This window comes from Aquarana catesbeiana, linkage group LG01 (genome assembly GCF_042186555.1).
Source record: "Aquarana catesbeiana isolate 2022-GZ linkage group LG01, ASM4218655v1, whole genome shotgun sequence".
Classification (NCBI taxonomy): domain Eukaryota; kingdom Metazoa; phylum Chordata; class Amphibia; order Anura; family Ranidae; genus Aquarana; species Aquarana catesbeiana.
In genome coordinates this window covers 145,319,293-145,337,663 of record NC_133324.1, presented here as the reverse complement: position 1 = coordinate 145,337,663, position 18,371 = coordinate 145,319,293, and the positions used below count along the sequence as shown (strand labels likewise).

General features: G+C 44.8%; 1 protein-coding gene across 3 annotated transcripts in view; it reads right to left on the bottom strand.

Annotated features, from left to right (window-relative positions):
- The window catches only part of RASGRF2 (Ras protein specific guanine nucleotide releasing factor 2), a 502,009-nt gene that overhangs the window by 310,398 nt on the left and 173,240 nt on the right, over window positions 1-18,371 (bottom strand). For all 3 annotated transcript variants that reach the window (XM_073624437.1, XM_073624439.1, XM_073624438.1), the window contains exon 2: window positions 6,162-6,268. In XM_073624437.1, coding sequence (XP_073480538.1) covers window positions 6,162-6,268 — 107 coding nt within the window. The remainder of the gene's footprint in view (window positions 1-6,161; window positions 6,269-18,371) is intronic.

Sequence of the window (18,371 nt, the reverse complement as noted above, 5' to 3'; positions counted from 1 at the left end):
ACAGTACAGTAAGACATACCATACCTGCAAAGCAAATACAATAAAACATAGTAAAAATAAAACATTACAGTTCTAAAATACAGAAACAATAGAGAGAGAACAATAGATATAGAACAACAATAGAGCAGACAACAGAGAGTGAACATAAGATAAAGAATAGGGAGAGAAGAAAAATAAAACCACAACTATTTTTGGCTTTATTTTTAATTTTTTTTGTGTTTTTGTGTGGTTTTTTTTTTGCACTTTTATATAAACTGTAAAAGTTCCAAATTAGGGTCTCTGAAAATGTGATGGCCATCTCATCTTTTCGAGACCCCGTGTAAGTGTGCCCTAGGACTGTGCAATGCTGTACCCTACTCTAATACTCCACTAGTATGTGGTAGCGTTCGAAACATTCACCAATGCAAAGACCAGGTTGGTCAGGACAGGAGGGACAATAAAAGCGGGTGTCACGCCTAAATCCACGACATCTTCTTTGGGGATTTCTTTGCGTAGGGGTACCAGAGAGGACACACGGAAAATGCCTCTCATGCAGCCGGCTCACTGCATTTGGATTGGGAAGTTGGGCCACAGCACCATCTGGAAACAGAAGGGCTGTGATGACCTCTTCCTGGAATTTAAGGAAGGATCCAGTTCGTCCTGAAGCTTTGTATAGCACATAAGCATTCAGCAGAGCCAATTGGAAAAAAATATACAGACACTTTTTTATACCAGCGTCTGGCCTTACGGGCAATTAGGTACGGCGCCAACAACTGGTCATTGAGGGGCACCACTCCCATATTAAGGTTGTATTCGTGGACACAGAGGGGTTTCTCCACAACACCAGTCGCCGTTTGAATTTGGACCGTCGTGTCTGCGTGAAGGGAGGACAGAACGAAAACATTCTTATTATCCCTCCACTTTACAGAGAGCAAATTATTACACTGCAAGCAGGCTCTCTCCCCCAGCCTAAGACAAGAATCTGCCGTTGGGGTAAGTCCCAGTGATTAGATCGCATGGTGCCACATGCACCAATTCCATGATCAAACAAGTGACTAAAAAGTGGCACGCTCGTGTAATAATTGTGCTCCCTATGTAGTCTGGGCAGTTCTCTGGCTCTACGTAACTATCTCTTCCCTCCTAAACCATAAAACTATATGGATAGCCTGTTGCCCTGTCACAGAGCTTATACATCTTGACCCCATATCTGACACGCTTGCTGGGAAGATACTGTCTGAATGACAAGCGGCCAGAAAACTCAATCAGGGACTCATCAACGCAGACAACTTGATCGGGAGTAAACAAGGCTGCAAATTACTGGTTGAAGGGGCTGAATTTTGTAGAGCCGATCGTATTCAGGGTCACCCTGAGGACGACAGAGTTCATTGTCATTGAAATGAACCGCAAGATCTGCTCGTATCGTGTCCTGGTCATGGAGGCAGAGAACACGGGCGTATGGTGAATTGGGTCAGTGAACCAATATCACCGCAACTTACTTTTTTAGTTATGCGAATGAGGAGGGATAGACCCAGGAAGGTCTTAAATTCGGAGACCGTAATAGGATCTCTGGCAAGGGTCAACTGGGGATTAGTGGCAATGAATACAAATAATGCATACAAATTGCTTTGGTCAACAATAGATCTACAGAGATCTTCCGTGAAAAACAGCAAATAAAAATCGAGTGACGTAAAATCAACTGTTTCCACCCGAATTCCGGGTTGGCCAGTGAATGGGGGAAGTACGGGTGCTGCAGAAGTGGTGGGCTCCCAATTCGGATTGGCAAATTCAGCAGGAAGGGCACTACGGGCCTGTCTTCTTGGTGGCTGCTAGACACTACTTGTGCTAGCCACCTCACCACCTTGAACTGCACTTATGGGACTCGCCACATCACCACATGTTACTGCAGTGTTGGATGTACAACCAGGATGTACTAGGCCGCCGGTGCTTGCCAGTTCAGCAGAAGGATGAGCGGCACTAATACTGTCTCTCTGCTCCCTATGAGAGCCCTGCGGTTCTTGCACCTCAACAACAGCAGAAGAACGGGGTCGGGTACACCTGACCTTGGCAGGGACCACTACTCTGTCGTCAGAGCTGTCAGGGTGCCGCTGCTGTCTACAGGTTTGAATTCTGAGCCCGAATCTGACAGATGGGTTACTTCCTCTTCACTCTCATCTCTCATGCTCAGAAACTTGTAGGCCTCTTCACTAGTGTACCTTCGATTGGACATTTTGGCCTCTAAATTTACTGGTACAGTAGTGAGACTCACAGGAAAAAAAAAGCACCTGACTGTCAGCGACTACTTCAAACGCTACCAAAAAAACTGTTAGCATTCAGGTCCGACTCTGCGAATGCTGCAGTTATGCATTTAGTGTTTTGTAAGTGACAGTGATCGATTGATACTCTACTTGGGCGGGCTGGGCTGGGCGGAGGGGTTAAAACGCAGGTGCTAACAGGTATCTGGGCTGATCCCGCTAACGCTGCATTTTTGGGAACCCTAAACTATTGGGGATGCTAATATAGTTCTGATCAGCTCAAAGATATTGATCCGTTCAGACACTATACTAGTAAGGGAGGTGTATGGTGCATGCACGGGTGTTAGCGCTACTGGCACTAAGCTGACGCTGCCTGGGGCGACGCAGACCCTGACTGACGTTAAAACCTAACTGATGTTACCCACCGGGTGATCAGGAGGTTAAACTTTTATTGGGTAATATATGGCGGGTGTCCTGACGCTATAAAAAAATAACTAACTAACCAGCATCACCCGTAACACTAATACGGTGATCACTGGTGACGGGGTGATCAAGGGGTTAAACCTTTATTAGGGGGGTTTAGGGGGTACCCTAGACCTATCTGGGGCTACTACTAAGTACCCTAACGCTGATTAGTGTCACAAATAACACCAGTACAGTGATCAAAGAAAAATATGAAAACTGCACTGGGTGACACAGTGACAGGGAGTAAAGGGGTTAATACTTACACAGGCAGCGGAGGATTTCATTCGTCAGGATCGATCAGCAGGTCCAGAAATCATTGGGCTGGGCCTGGAGGTGGTGGCCACCGTAAGGTAACGTCCCTTCGCCCTCCCGTGCCATTCTGCTGCAGTAACACTGCGGCGGCTGGTCAGGAAGCGGTTAAGCAGAGGTTAAGCAGAGGTTCTGATACATGTTAGAGATTCTGTCTTGTTCTCTCAAATATAGTAAAGGCTCTGATACTTAGTTACCACCAGGGCCAGACTGGCCTAGTGGGAAATTTCCCGGTAGGCCGCTTCAAGCTGTGGCTGTGACCAGGGCCGATCCTGAGTGGTTGCACAGGGTGCACCACGCTCAGGTGCCGAGAGCTCAGGCAGAGGGAGTGCGACCCAGGGCCGGCCTTACCATGGGTCCCGCTGGGCAGGGGCTGCCTCGAAGTTGGGGGGATCGCTGCTGGATCATACAGAGCGGGGATGCATGCATTTGAGTTGCAGCATACATTTGAGTTAATTACCTGGTGGCTGCTGTCATATGAAGTCCCGCCTCCTGGACCGGCTCCTATGACAGACAGCATACTGGTCCAATGCTGGGACTTGTGACATCTCTCAAGGCACCCGGGACTTTGCATGACAGTGGCTGCCAGGTAATTAATTTAAATCCATGCTGTGTCACAGCGGGAGATCCCCGCTCTGTGTGATCCGATGGCTCTCCTCTCTCAAATCCCCATGCACTGATCAGGCTGTATTGATGGACACTGATGAGGCTGCATTGATGGGCACTGGCGAGGCTGAGCTGATGGGCACTGATGAGGCTGAGCTGATGGGCACTGATGAGACTGAGCTGATGGGCACTGATGAGGCTGCATTGATTGGCACCACTCAGGTTGCATTGATGGGCACCGGTGAGGCTGCATTGATGGGCACTGGTGAGGCTTCATTGATGGGCACTGGTGAAGCTGCATTGATGGGCACTGGTGAGGCTGCATTGATGGGTACTGGGGAGGCTGAGCTGATGGGCATTGATGAGGCTGCATTGATGGGCATTAATGAGGCTGCATTGATGGGCACTGATGAGAATGAGCTGATGGGCACTGATGAGGATGAGCTAATGCGCACTAATGAGGATGAGCTGAAGGGCACGTGTGAAGATGAGCTGATGGGCATTGATGATACTGCATTGATGGGCACTGGTGAGGTGGCATAGATGGGCACTGGTGAGGCTGCATTAATGGGCATTGGTGAGGCTGCATTGATGGGCACTGATGAGGCTGCATTGAAGGGCACTGGGGAGGCTGCACTGATGGGCACTGATGGGGGCTCTTTCTAACATAGACTCTCAAATGGACACAGAGGACAGAGAGGACCTCTGTTAGAAAGACCCCTCTCCAGGATCCATTGTATTCTCTAATGGGGCCTGGTGGGGGCTCTAACAGACTCTCTAATGGACACCAAGAGGATCTCTGTTTGAGACCCCCCTCCGGGTCCCATTAGACCCCATTGTAGTCTCTAATGGAGCCTGGTGGTGGCTCTTTCTAACAGACTCTCTAACAGAGGCCCTCTCTCTGTCCATTAGAGAGACCCCCCCTCCAGATCCCACTAGAGTACTCTGCTTCTCTTCCTGTATCTTGTTAAGAGATCATAGGAGGATCCCAGGGTAACAAAGACTCCTTGGGGGGAGGAGTTAGTAAGATGACCACGCCTATGTGGGGGCGACAGAAATTTTTCTGCATCCAGGCGTTTGTGACCCTAGGATTGGGCCTGGCTGCGACCGCCAGGCCCCAGTGTATCCAACCACCCATTCATTTACGGGCAGCCCAGCAATTTTTGCCGTATTTAGGTCTGCCTGTAAGTGCCCGTAAAAAATATGCCATGCGCCCTTCAGAAGCTAGCCGATTTTAAATGTCTCTGTGCGCACCTCTCCTTATCATGGCCAAGTAAGACCGGACCCTTCCACAGCCTTTGACCACCTCCTGTTACACTCCTGTACCATGTCTGCACAGCCTATGACCACCTCCTGTTACTCTCCTTTACCATGTCTGCACAGCCTTTTACCACCTCCTTTAGCATGTCCGCACAGCCTTTGACATCTCCTGTACCATGTCCACACAGCCTATGACCACCTCCTGTACCATGTCTGCATGGCCTATGACCACCTCCTATACCATGTCCACACAGCCTATGACCACCTCCTATACCTTGTCCGCACAGCCTATGACCACCTCCTATACCTTGTCCACAGCCTCTGACATCTCCTGTACCATGTTCGCAGCCTCTGACATCTCCTGTACAATGTCCGCAGCCTCTGACATCTCCTGTACAATGTCCGCAGCCTCTAACCATCTCTTGTATCATGTCCGCAACCTCTGACCATCTCTTGACTTTTATCATGTCTGCAGTCTCTGAGGGGGAGTCCGGAGAGGAGTCAAGAGCGGAAGTGCCGCTGGGATGGGGGTCAAGGTAGAAGTCAGACGTGTGTGGACTGTGGAGAGGAGACTATAGGATAAAACCAGAGCCACCAAGCTGGAGCTGACTGACTGAGCCCTGCACGGTGCAACTGAGAGGTCAGTGACAGTGCCGCCAGGCCAGTCAGGGAGGAGGGGGGGTGATCAGTGATCTAAGGAGAGAGTGAATACAATAATGGGGGGCACTGATATAAAAGTTATTCTTTATTCTGGCAATATATCACCATAGCACAATAAGTGGACTATTTTTGATGATTGCTCCACTGTTACCACTTTTAACTGGAATATGTTTATATATATATATATATATATATATATATAGTCCTATGTGCTTTCATATCTGTCTTATCTATATATAATAAACTCTTCAAATGTGCTTTAAAATGCATGGTTTTCTCTTTTATGAAAAGGAAAAGAATGGCGTTATGCTGTTGGGCTGGTATAATAATGCTATGGGGCTTGTATAAAATTATTTCCAGGGCTGGTTTTTATTCCCAGTCCGGCCCTGGTTACCATACAGGTGGCACCACTGCTTCAGTAGCCTGCAGAGAGTGTAAACACCTATATGGAGACATTAAATACAAGATGTAGGGAGATGTCACACTACTGAGTGTTTTTTTAGATTAGAATTAGTAATCTAAATAGTATCCTGGAGACAATGGGGAACCTGACAGATGAAAAGAAACATAAGTGCAACAGACATTCAACAGACTGGAATGTGTTTGAATATCTACTCTAAAATGGCCCACCTTGCTTGGTGAATGGCGTCCACCCACTCGTCCCTGTCTGTCTCCTCCTCACATCGCAGCTCCAATGGCTTTTGAGCTTCATGGCCGAAGGTCACAGTGAAATAGTGCTGTGGAAATCAGCAGAAAAAAAGATTTATATTGACACAACGTGTAATTATATTGACCTCCGCAACGAAAAAGCTGCACCACTAAAAGCTCTTAGGACATCACAGAGAATTACACTCTAACCATAAATGACTTTTACATAAGATGTCATTATTGTGAGGCACCTCATTGTTAGATAGAGAGAGTGACATTATTCTGACAGCAGACTTCCATCATGGTGACTTTTTAATTGAGAAATGATGAAAATCAGAAAAACAGTCCCTATATTGGATGCCTTTGTGCAGAGAGCAAAATGCCAAAAAGCAATTATGAAAAGGCAAATGCCAAGCGTCTCCTTATAAGATTTCATAATTAATGAGACTGCTTGATTAAATGTATACCTCAATAAAATGTCTGCATCCGACAAGCCTAATGGAGATGCTTTATACATTTATAAATAAATTATATATATATATATATATATATATATATATATATATATATATATATATAAACATACACATACTGACAAATAAAAAAAGAGAAAGGTAGGTCACCAGCTAGAACACTGTTTGAGTTATCTATGCAATCAATAGCAAACCTAAGCACTAAGTGCAAATCACTGATACAAAGTGTGCTTATGATACACTTACAGGGGTACTGTATACTGTATATACTTTATCTACCCATACACTTTTACATGTTCCACTTCATTTAGGATTTCTCCCATGTCCACCCCTAATGTACTATTGGACAGGAGTGAAGATCTCTCCTGCACTGGCTATGCCTTTTCAAAATCGCAACAGAATTGCACTGCATATATGTGAATTGTCTCCATAGAAAGTCATGTTATTTTCATTGTCATGTGATACCATGGATTTTGGAACACAGGAGAAATTGCATCATTGTAAACCAGGGCTTATCCTTTAACCACTTAAGGACCGCCCACCACATATATACTGCGGCAGGGCGGCCCTATTGCGCGAAATGACGTACCTGTACGTTATAGTGTCTAAAAACTATGGGATATATTTATGGAATTTGTATTTATTTATTACTAATAATGGCGGCGATCAGTGACTTATAGCGGGACTGTGATATTGCGGTGGACAATCTGACACTAACTGACACTTTTTTTGGGAACCAGTGACACTAATACAGTGATCAGTGCTAAAAATATGCACGGTCACTGTACTAATGACATTGGCTGGGAAGGGGTTAACATCAGAGGCGATCAAGGGTTAACTGTGTGCCTAGCCAGTGATTTTGTACAGTGTAGGAGGTGCTTATACTGGGGGAAGACATGGATCCTTGTCCCTGCTTTGCAGAGACACAGTATCTATGCCTTGCCTGCTGACAGAACAGCAATCTGCCTTGTTTGCATAGGCAGACTGACGTTCTGCCTCTCTGCTGGATCATTGGTGGGTGCCAGTGGACATCAAGTCCACAGTACCCGCTGATCAGCTCCCACTGTGTATGATCACAGCGGGAGCGATCAGGTGGTGGTGCGCATTTGTGCCCCCTACTCAGAAGTGCAGGATCACAAATATTTACGTGATCCTGAGCACAGCCACTGTTCTGTAGCATTAAAACTGCTATAGGGCAGTCGACAAGTGGTTAAAGCATTCCTTGCAATAAAGGTAGAAAAAGATTAGGTAAAAGTATCGCCTCCTCACCTCCCCTTACACTTACCAGAGCTCTATCTTGATCCAGTGCTGTGACTGTTTGCAGTAGCTTTCTTCTCACACTTCCTGGCCTCACAGGCTTTGCTGAGGCAGCAAGAGCCATTGGCTCCCACTGCTGTCATCCAAATCCTGTGATGGGAGGGGGGCGGGGCTGTGCTGTCTGTGTCTGTAGACACAGATAGCGAGGCTCGGGATTGAGCCCATAAGTGTGCCATTATAGTAAGCGTCTTCCTATGGTGGCACACAGAGAAGAGGAAGAGCAGACAGCACCAGCAGGGGACCCCAGGAAAAGAGGATCAGAGCCAGAAGGTAAGTATAAACCTGTTTGTTATTTAAAAAATGTAATTTACAATTACTTTAAACACTTCCTATTCCAGCAAAAAAAGACTGATGGTGTTGCTGGCTCTTACAAGAAGAAATAGTTTTAATATGCAGCTGGATATTGTCTTAAAAGAATGAGTCATTTAAATCACTAAATACAGTATAACCAATGATCCCTTTTTGACCTCCTTTTTCTGCTTTACTATGATGAGTTGGAAAAGGAGACCCTCCACACACAATAGCTAAAATGGAATTTCTTACACATGTATCTGGCAGAGGCGGCAGCACAATATATACAATATTTGGTATTAGTTTCTCAGTTTGTCAATTGTACATAAAAATTGTGTTGAGCGGAGTGCTTCTTTAACACTAACTGCTTTGTCGTCATGTTTTGAACAACTAGATTGTTTCCAGTTCACTGCTTCTATTATTTGCAGAGGTTAAACGATAGCTTGAGTATGGGCTGGTATCATTTGCCACAAAGTAGAATGTGCCTGCCAGCAAGTGTATAAAGAATGACAAGACAGTTTTATTGCACTGCATTAGATGTTGTTCACTTTGTGGGTAAAAAACGATAATAAATCACTTGTTTCAAAATATCCCAACCGGGACTCTAAAGTAGCTGCTGGTAAATATTTATGGCTTTTATATGCCAGCTTTAATCATAAAAATCACTACTATGTGTTAAGACAACAATAACTCCTAGATTAACCGAGTAAACATGGCTGCAATCGGGCTGAGATTACTGCACACTTAGCGCTCTTTTTTTCAACCTGAAGAATGTTCCACTTCCATCTTTCCTCCAAAGAAAAGAAAAAAAACATAACATGGTGAAAAAAAAGTGATTAACCCTTTTATACTGTTCTAGGAAATATTTGCTTTTAAAACAAAATATTTAATATATTTTATAGCATTTTAAAAAAACACCGTAACAACTGCATATTTACATCTAAGGTTCTATAACAGTGGTCTCCAAACTGCGGCCCCAGGGTCATATGCGGCCCTTTGCTTGCCTTTATCTGGCCCTTGAGGTACTATTCCATCCACTAACACCAACAACTATTCCTCCCACTGATACTATCAAAAGGGCACAATTCCTCTCGCTGACACCAACGATGGGGCATAATTCCTCCCACTAACACCAACGATGGGGCATAATTCCTCCCACTAACACCAAGGATGGGGCATAATTCCTCCCACTAACACCAACGATGGGGCATAATTCCTCCCACTAACACCAACGATGGGGCATACTTCCTCCCACTGACATCAGTGATAGGGCACAATTTCTCCCACTGACACCAACGATGGGGCACAATTCCTTCCATTGACACCAAGGATGGGGCACTAATCCTTCCATTGATACCAGTGATGAGGCACTATTCTTCCACTGACACCAACGATGCGACACTATACCTCTCACTGACACCAACAAAAGGGCACAATTCCTCCCACTGACACCAACAAAAGGGCACAATTCCTCCCACTGAAACAAACAATGGGGCAGAATTCTTTTCATTGACACAAACGATGGGGCACTATTCCTCCAACTGACACTAACAATTGGACACTATTCCTTCCATTGAAATCAATGATGAGGCAACTAGTCCTCCCACAGACACCAAAGATAGGGCATCGTTTGCTCCCACTGGCCACAGTCTGCCCCATCTGAAGGACAGTAAACTGGCCCTTTGTTTAGAAAGTTTGGGGACCCCTGTTCTATAAGGAACAAATCGCTGGCGACCTAGGTTTCCCATTTGAGAATGCAGCCATACTCCGTACCATCACTATTTATCAGATGTCCTGTACAAGGTCATAATTACAAGCGGTGCAAAGGATGTTATAACAAGACCATGGGCTGAAACTTAGTCACCCAAAAGGGGAAGTTTCACTTTTCCTCCTCTGCCTCCCTTTCTCTACAACTTTTGGACACTTTTTTGTTTGGGAGCAGGTACATGGTAGTTCATTGAGAACTACAAGCTGACAACCGCAAAGGATGTTGGGACTTGTAGTTCATTCACACACAGAGCTGTGTGAATGAATGACACAGCAGTGCGGATGGAGCCCCACGCAGCTGCGCTGATTTAAAAAAGTGACAGCTAGTATGGGAACTTCTCCCAGTACTTCTGTCACCGGGAGGGGGGGGGGGGATTGGGCAGAGGCTGCACCACCTTAAAAACAGGTGGCACATGTAATATGTTCCCAAAGGTGAACTTATCCTTTAAGGCCTGGTTCACACCTATGCATTTTGTCTTAGTGCTTTCTGCAGAATCGCAGTACAGTCCATTTAACATGGTTTCCTATGGGACACGTTCACGTTTTTGGTTCAATAGACATTAATGGAGAAGCTGCAGAAAAGCATATAGTCCACATAGCACATTTTGCGTTTTTAAGTCTGCCCAACAACAAATTGGCCAAAGAAAAGGCATTAAAAAAAAAAAACATATGATGCATAAAAAAGCGTGAAAAACGTGTGCAAAAACGCAGAATGCAAAATGAAAAGAGCACTGCAGAAACGGATCAAAAGCAAACTGCATAGGTGTGAACCAGGCCTAAGCCCCGATTTATACAAGTCACGCCTTATTAACGGCAATGGAAGCATTTTTTTCCCCCCAAATTCTTTATTTAGAATACAAAGGTAACCAACAGACCACATCGAAATCTGAACTACAAAAAATGCAGCCCAACAGAATAGGTGCATGAATAACACAATAGTTCAGATCATACAGTGTACAAGAAAAAAGAATTGTAATGTTGTATTAGCTATTGTAAGACCACTAAATGGCAACGAGGTTGGATACCTGGGCTTTGTCTTATCATAAGAAAGGAGGGAGAAGAATGGGTAAGGAGAGGGGATGGGAAGAATAAAAAAAAGGGGGGGGGGGGTTAAGCAAACCAAACCAACCAAACAAAGCACGCTGGCCAGGGTGGGATATTTAGGTCGGTTGAGGGGTGCTGTCTAGCAGAGATCTGCCTTCATCTGAGTATATAAACATATTCCATTGAAACCATGTTTTCTTATAACGTTCATGCTTGTTTAGAGCTGAAAGTACTAGGTTCTCCATTTTATTGATGTACTTCCCTCCAGAAAATCTCCAAGCCTGGGCACGCCCAAAATATGTGTAAGAGAGACCCCCTTTCTCCCTGGCATCTCCAGGAACAGTCTGAGGTCTCCAGTAAGAGGCGGCTTAAGAATGACGGGTATGATACCATCTGGTAAGCAACTTGCAAGTTGCATTCCTGAATGCATGTGAACACGGAGGACTTAGGGGGAAGCTGGGTGATTTGTCTATCTTGATCAGGGGTAAAATGTCCGCTCTAAGTCTGCTTCGCATTTAGTGAGGTAAGGCAACCTAAAGTCTTCAGGTGGGGATATCAAAAGGGAATACATCGTGGAGAGGGTGCAAGGTAGTGTACTGTTTTCCATGCAATAAGACTCAAATGGTTGGTGAGCGCATATACGCTACCGAAGATCCCATAGAACGGAAAAAGTGGTGAAGTTGAAGAGCCTTCCAAAAATCTAAGCAAATCTTCTGTTTGCATCAGGTTTGAGATCGAAGGCCAACTGTCTAATGTGAGGAAATGTGACACTTGGAAATAACCTGCATCAAGCAGGTTTTGTAATGGGCCTCCACTAAATCCTGGGGAAAGTTGGGATTGCCCAGAACAGGGTATAAAGGCGACTTTGTGGTGGAAATAGCTAGGTTTTTGCATGCAAGATTAAAGATTGTAAGGGTCGGGCCAATAGTAGGGTGAATTTTAAGCAATGGGGTAACATCTGAAAAGAACCAGGGAGCTCTGCTTAACGTAACGTTGCTAAATTGTTGTTCTAATTGGGTCCGTAGTTTTTGATCACCGTGTCTGCACCACAATGGAAGCATTCTAATCGGCGCAACTCAAGTTGCACTACTTTGGGCAACTTTATCACGACTTACATTGACTTCTGTTAAAGAAACTGTATGCAAGCCATGATGATGTCGCGCAGGGATGTCGGCTTCAAAGTCGTGCTACTTTGAAGCCGTGCTGGGGTGCATCGGCACTAATTAAACAAGCTGATGTCGGAAGCTGATTAGGTACTATGCGCAGCTGCACCAGAGTGCTCCAGTTTTAGTAAATCAACCCCAGTTTCACTTTAGGTTTGATGTGAAAATTCTGTTTGCCCATTACGCCTTAAAACGTCTCACATCAGCAAAGAGATTTTATTATTTTTGTACAGAATGGAAAAGAGTGAGAATGTCTGTCCCAATAGGTAATATTAGGGGGGTTCAGTTTGGGTTTACCTCAGGCATGCAATGTCAGCAATTTTTACAAAGATTACAAACAGTTCTTTTAGTTTTGCTGATTAATTCAGCAGGTCTGTTCTTCCAGCACTCCAAGTCTAAAGCCTTGTACACACGGTACGATTGTTGGCCAACCGAACGTCTGATTTTTGTCAAAAGGCTGTGTACCAGGATCTTGTCTTGCATACTAATGCCCGTACACACAGTCAGATTTTCCGACGAAAAATGTGTGATAGGACCTTGTTGTCGGAAATTCCGACCGTGTGTAGGCTCCATCACACATTTTCCATCGGATTTTCCGACACACAAAGTTTGAGAGCAGGATATAAAATTTCCCGACAACAAAATCCGTTGTCGGAAATTCCGATTGTGTGTACACAAATCCGATGGACAAAGTGCCACGCATGCTCAGAATAAATAAAGAGATGAAAGCTATTGGCCACTGCCCCGTTTATAGTCCCGACGTACGTGTTTTACGTCACCGCGTTTAGAACGATCGGATTTTCCGACAACTTTGTGTGACCGTGTGTATGCAAGACAAGTTTGAGCCAACATCCGTCGGAAAAAATCCTAGGATTTTGTTGTCGGAATGTCCTAACAAAGTCCGACCGTGTGTACGGGGCATAACTGTACACAATTGTGCCACAAACACGAACGTAGTGACGTACTATGAGGAATTTCAGCTCTTGAGCGCCACCCTCTGGACCCCTTCTGCTAATTTCGTGTTTGGTGAGCACTGATTCCGAGCATGCGTGTTTGTACTTTCGACTTGTGTGACGGATTTGTGTACTGACCATCAGAAAATCTGACGAATCAAACCGTTGTCTGACGAAAATGTACTAGCCTGCCATCCAACATTTATTGGCGGAAAATTGGACAACAATTGGTTGTCCGGTACAATGGTAGTGGTGCAGAGTCTTCACTCCCATCTATACCTGGCAATTCATAAAACCCAGTTTGTGACGGTGCTATAGCCATGAGTTTTGTAAATGGGCAAGCGTAGACCACTTATATGTCGTCCACATGAGCTTAGTAAAGCATAAATCCATGTAAAGGGTCATGTTTGCCCACACGGGATGCGCATATGTTCCATGCATCTGCATGCAGGCATTTCATGTCTACCGTTACGCAGGAAACTGCACGGAAACAGACACTGCTCCCAATTTGACATTCGCATGGGTGCAGGTGCAGGTAAGGGTAAGTGTTCCCAAACTCACACTGTCTGCATTTGGAGACACACACTCAAATGAATGTCAAATTGTCTGTGTCTGTGCAGCCGCTGTGTCTCCAACATGAATAGGACTGCCTGCACGGGACGCATGAAACACTTGTGCATGCTGTGAAGGCAAGCACGCCCTTCACACGGATGTACAATTAAGTACATCCATGTGAACAAGGCCTTAATCTTTGGAAGTGAAAATGCCCAGAGTTGGGCTTTCAGACCCCATTTGTAAATGCTGTATCATGTAGCATAAAAATGCTGACTTAGTACATAAACTAATACATAACAAAAAAGTCCAATGCTGTTTAAAGAATCCATTGGCTACAGGTATCCAAATGGTTGCCGCGGACAACAGACATTTCTTTGTTCTTCTTCAATTAGCCCGAGCTTTATCATGTTTTGTATTTTTTTCACACATCCAGATGCTATTTTATCTTGTGTATTGTTTGCAAAACTGACAAAGTTTCTATTATGAATTTATATTCCTTAATTGTTTTGGAGTGGACTTTAAGCTTCCTATAAGTAGATCAGCTGGGGAATGGCATGAGCTGAAATATTTGGCTTATGATACAAAATTTGAATTTGTACAAAGAAAGTAGCTGGTTAAAAGAAAGACCAAGACATTACATTTTGGCTGTGGCCTGTTACAATACCTCTCTGGAGCATTATGAGTAGCATAAATTTCAAGAAATGTCATGTATTTCAAGACAAATATTCTTTTAAATAAATGCAATGTTGAACATTTATCAATTCTGTTGCAAGCAAAAGCAATGTTAAGGCCTCATGCACACACGGCATTTTTACAGCTGCTTTTAGCAGCGTCAGACTTTTTTTTGCAGCTTAAAAACGCCTCTCCATGTTATTCATGCACACACAGGCTTTTAGGAGCTGGAAGTGACATAGGTGTTTTCAAGCTGCAAAAAAAAAAAACCCCAGGGCCAGTGTGTTCTGAGCTGTAAAAACATCTGACGCTGGTAAAAGCTGCTAAACGCGGCTTCCTGTTGGATGCAGCCGCGGTAAGTGTTTTTTGGGGGGTTTTTTTTGACATGTCAAAATCAATGGTTCCCTATGAGAGCCCATTGATTAGAATATAAGTCGCACCAGAAGTCGGATCATGATGATCTGACTTGCGGTGCGGCTTGTGCACTGAGGATCTTGAAGGGGAACCCTTGCTAAAATGAAAAAAAAACTGGCGTGGGGTCCCCCCCACAAGACCATATCAAAGCGTTCGGTCTGGTGTAGATTTTAAGAGGAACCCCCACGCCAAAAATACAATTTCAAACCCTTCTCTGAGCATGCAGCTCGGCAGGTCAGGAAAGAGGGGGGACGAGCGAGCGCCCCCACTCTTCCTGGCCCATACCAGGCCACATCCCCTCAACATGAGGCGGGGAGGGGTGGGTGCTTTGGGGCGGAGGGGGGGGCGCACACCTTGTCCCCATATTGATGGGGACAAGGGCCTCTTTCCAACAACCCTGGTCGTTGGTTGTCAGGGGCTGCGGGTGCGGGACTTATCGGAATCTGGAAGTCCCCTTTAACAAGGGGGTCCCCAGATCCCGGACCCCCACCCTATGTGAATGAGTATGGGGTAATCCCATACCCATTTGACCCCCTTAAAAAAAGTGTCAAAGATAAAAGAGTACACAGGTTTCTGACAAAGTAATTTATTAAAGCAGCTCCGGCATCTATTCCGATTTCTTCTCCCTCTGGCGATGTCTTCATCCTCCGGTTCTTCTCTTCTCTCCGCTAATGTCTTCTTCCGCTGCCGGTTTCTCCTCTCTCCGCTGTCTTCTCCCTTTTACGGTTCTTCTCTCTCCGCTGTGTCTCTTTTAGACGCTGTCTTCTCCCTCTGTTCTTCCTCTGATGTTCTCTCGATGCTCTCTCCCGCTGTAATGCTGGACCCCCCCGTGTGCCATTACTTATATAGCCACGGGGCGGGCACACCCAGTGACATCATCTGGAGGCCCCACCCCCTTGTGACATCACCACCCCATCATGCAGACCCCCCCCTGCCCCAAAGCACCCACCCCCGATGTTAAGGGCATGTGACCTGGTATGGTCCAGGAGGTCCAAATGGTCTTAGGGGGTAACCCCACACCAGACTTTTTTTTCATTTTCTATAGGGTTCCCTTTCAAGATCCTCAGCGCACAAGCCACACCACAAGTCAGATCATCATGATCCGACTTTTGGTGCGACTTCTATTCAAATCAATGGGCTTTCATAGGGAACCAATGATATTAAATAGAGGCAGAGAAACGCTGCTAAAAGCTAGTGCGGCTAAACGTGCATAAACTCCAATGCAAAAAGCTACTAAAAGCACGTTTTTACAGCCACTTATTACTGGCATTGGTAGTGGCTTTGCAGGTCATTTTTTCAAACGCCCTGTGTGCATGAAACCTAAATAGGAGCAGCAAGACACATTGGGGTTAATTTACTAAATGCAAATAGGCTGTTTACTTTGCAAGGGCATTATCCCCAGAGTTTAGCGAATGAGGTAAAGCTGTACTGACTTCCATTATTCAATCACATTAAAGCAAAAATTATTTATTGTTTTGTTTTCCTTGTATGTTTTTGGGTATTCTTGGCAAATTGAAGCCCCACCACATTCACTAAACTCTGGGGAAAATTCCTTTGCAAAGTGAACAATGTACTTGTCTTTAGTAAATCAACCCTACTGTGAGACAGATTTATTACAAGGTTAGAGTTAGGGGCATACATTTCTTCTTTGGATGCTCTAAACGTGCAACTGAATGAAGCCTGCCCCTGACCACACGTACAGTGATACTAAAGGTTTTGGGTTTTTTTAAGATAACAAACAAGCAATTACTTGGTTACCCTTCCCCTAACAAGGCACTAGGTGGAAAGCTGCAGAAGCAATCGAATACATTTGAAAATACATATGTGAACACAACCAAAAACTGCACAATCAGAATATACATGGTTGTGTCATCTCTGAGCTGGAATCTGTCCAGTAAATAGATATGGCCCTAGATAATGCCCAAACAAATATGGTAACGTCCTTTTGAAGAAACCAAATTAAATTGCAGGCATTGTCAGGGGCTATATTATGTTCCCCGTAAAAGGTAATAATTATCTGTACTATACACATTTTCTGGCATGCATGGGAAATACACTACATTACCAAAAGTATTGAGACACCTGCCCTTACACGCACATGAACTTTAATTGCATCCGAGTCTTATGCAGCGTACACACGGTCAGACTTTTCGACCAGACTGGACCAACGGACCGAGTCCGGCGGACAATCCGATCGTGTGTGGGCTTCATAGGACCTTCAGCGGACTTTTAAAGTCGAAAATCTGATGGACTTTAGATTTGGAACATGCTTCAAATATTTGCGTCGTAACTCCGCTGGACCCAGAAATCCGCTCGTCTGTATGCTAGTCCGACGGACAAAAACCGACGCTAGGGCAGCTATTGGCTACTGGCTATCAACTTCCTTATTTTAGTCCGGTGTACGTCATCACGTACAAATCCATCGGACTTTGGTATGATTGTGTGTAGGCAAGTCCGTTCTCGGAAGTCCATCAAAAGTCCGTTGAAAGTCCATCGGAAAGTCCGTCGGACCAGTCCGGTCGAAAAGTCTGCACGTGTGTATGCGGCTTTAGTCCGTGGGGTTCAACATTGAGTTGCCCACCCTTTGCAACTATAACAGCTTCAACTGTTTTGTGTGTTTATGGGAATGTTTGACCATTCTTCCAGAAGCACATTTGTGAGATCTGGCACTGATGTGGACTAGAAGGCCTGGCTCTCAGTCTCCGTTCTAATTCATCCCAAAGGTGTTCTATCGGGTTGAGGTCAGGTCTCTGCACAGACCAGTAAAGTTCCGCCACCTCAAATTCGCTCAGCCATGTTTTTATGGACCTTGCTTTTTGCACTAGTCTAAATCATTTGGTGGAGGGGGGATTATGGTGAAAGGCTGTTTTAAAGGGGTTGGGCTTGGCTCCTTAGTTCCAGTGAAAGGAACTCCTTTCACTTGAGGCGTAAGCATACCAAGACATATTGGACAATTTCATGCTCCCAACTTTGTGGGAACAGTTTGGGGATGGCCCCTTCCTGTTCCAACAGGACTATGTACTAGTGATCAGTAAGCAGTTCAGATAACAACTGATAGCATTTGGATTCCATCCAACTGGTCTTACCTATCAGAAGGTCTTGCTGTCCATCCACATATTTTGGCAAGTATGAAAGTAAAAACAAATTCAGACCTTGCAACAGGGGGGGAAACATCATGGACATAGCGAAAACCTGGCCAAGTCAAGCCATTTACAGGCAGCTAGAGATAGTAACTGTCTCCCATTCTTGTGGTTTAAGCACTACTTATTAGATCTTCTGACATTTCAAAGATATAGAACCGCCTACAAATTATTTGCAATAATGCTAAAAGCCTAAAGGGAATCTGTGAGAATAAACATGAAAGAAGTTCCCACTGCAGACTTATTTTTAAATAAAAAATATAGTTATTAACATATGTTATCAATGACAGAGCCCTGGAAGTGAGGAGAATCCAGACAGCTATAAAATAATGACCGACTACAAGTGTATATAAAATTCTCAAGCTATGTTTAATGCCTTATGGAGGCAAGGGAAAATTAAAAA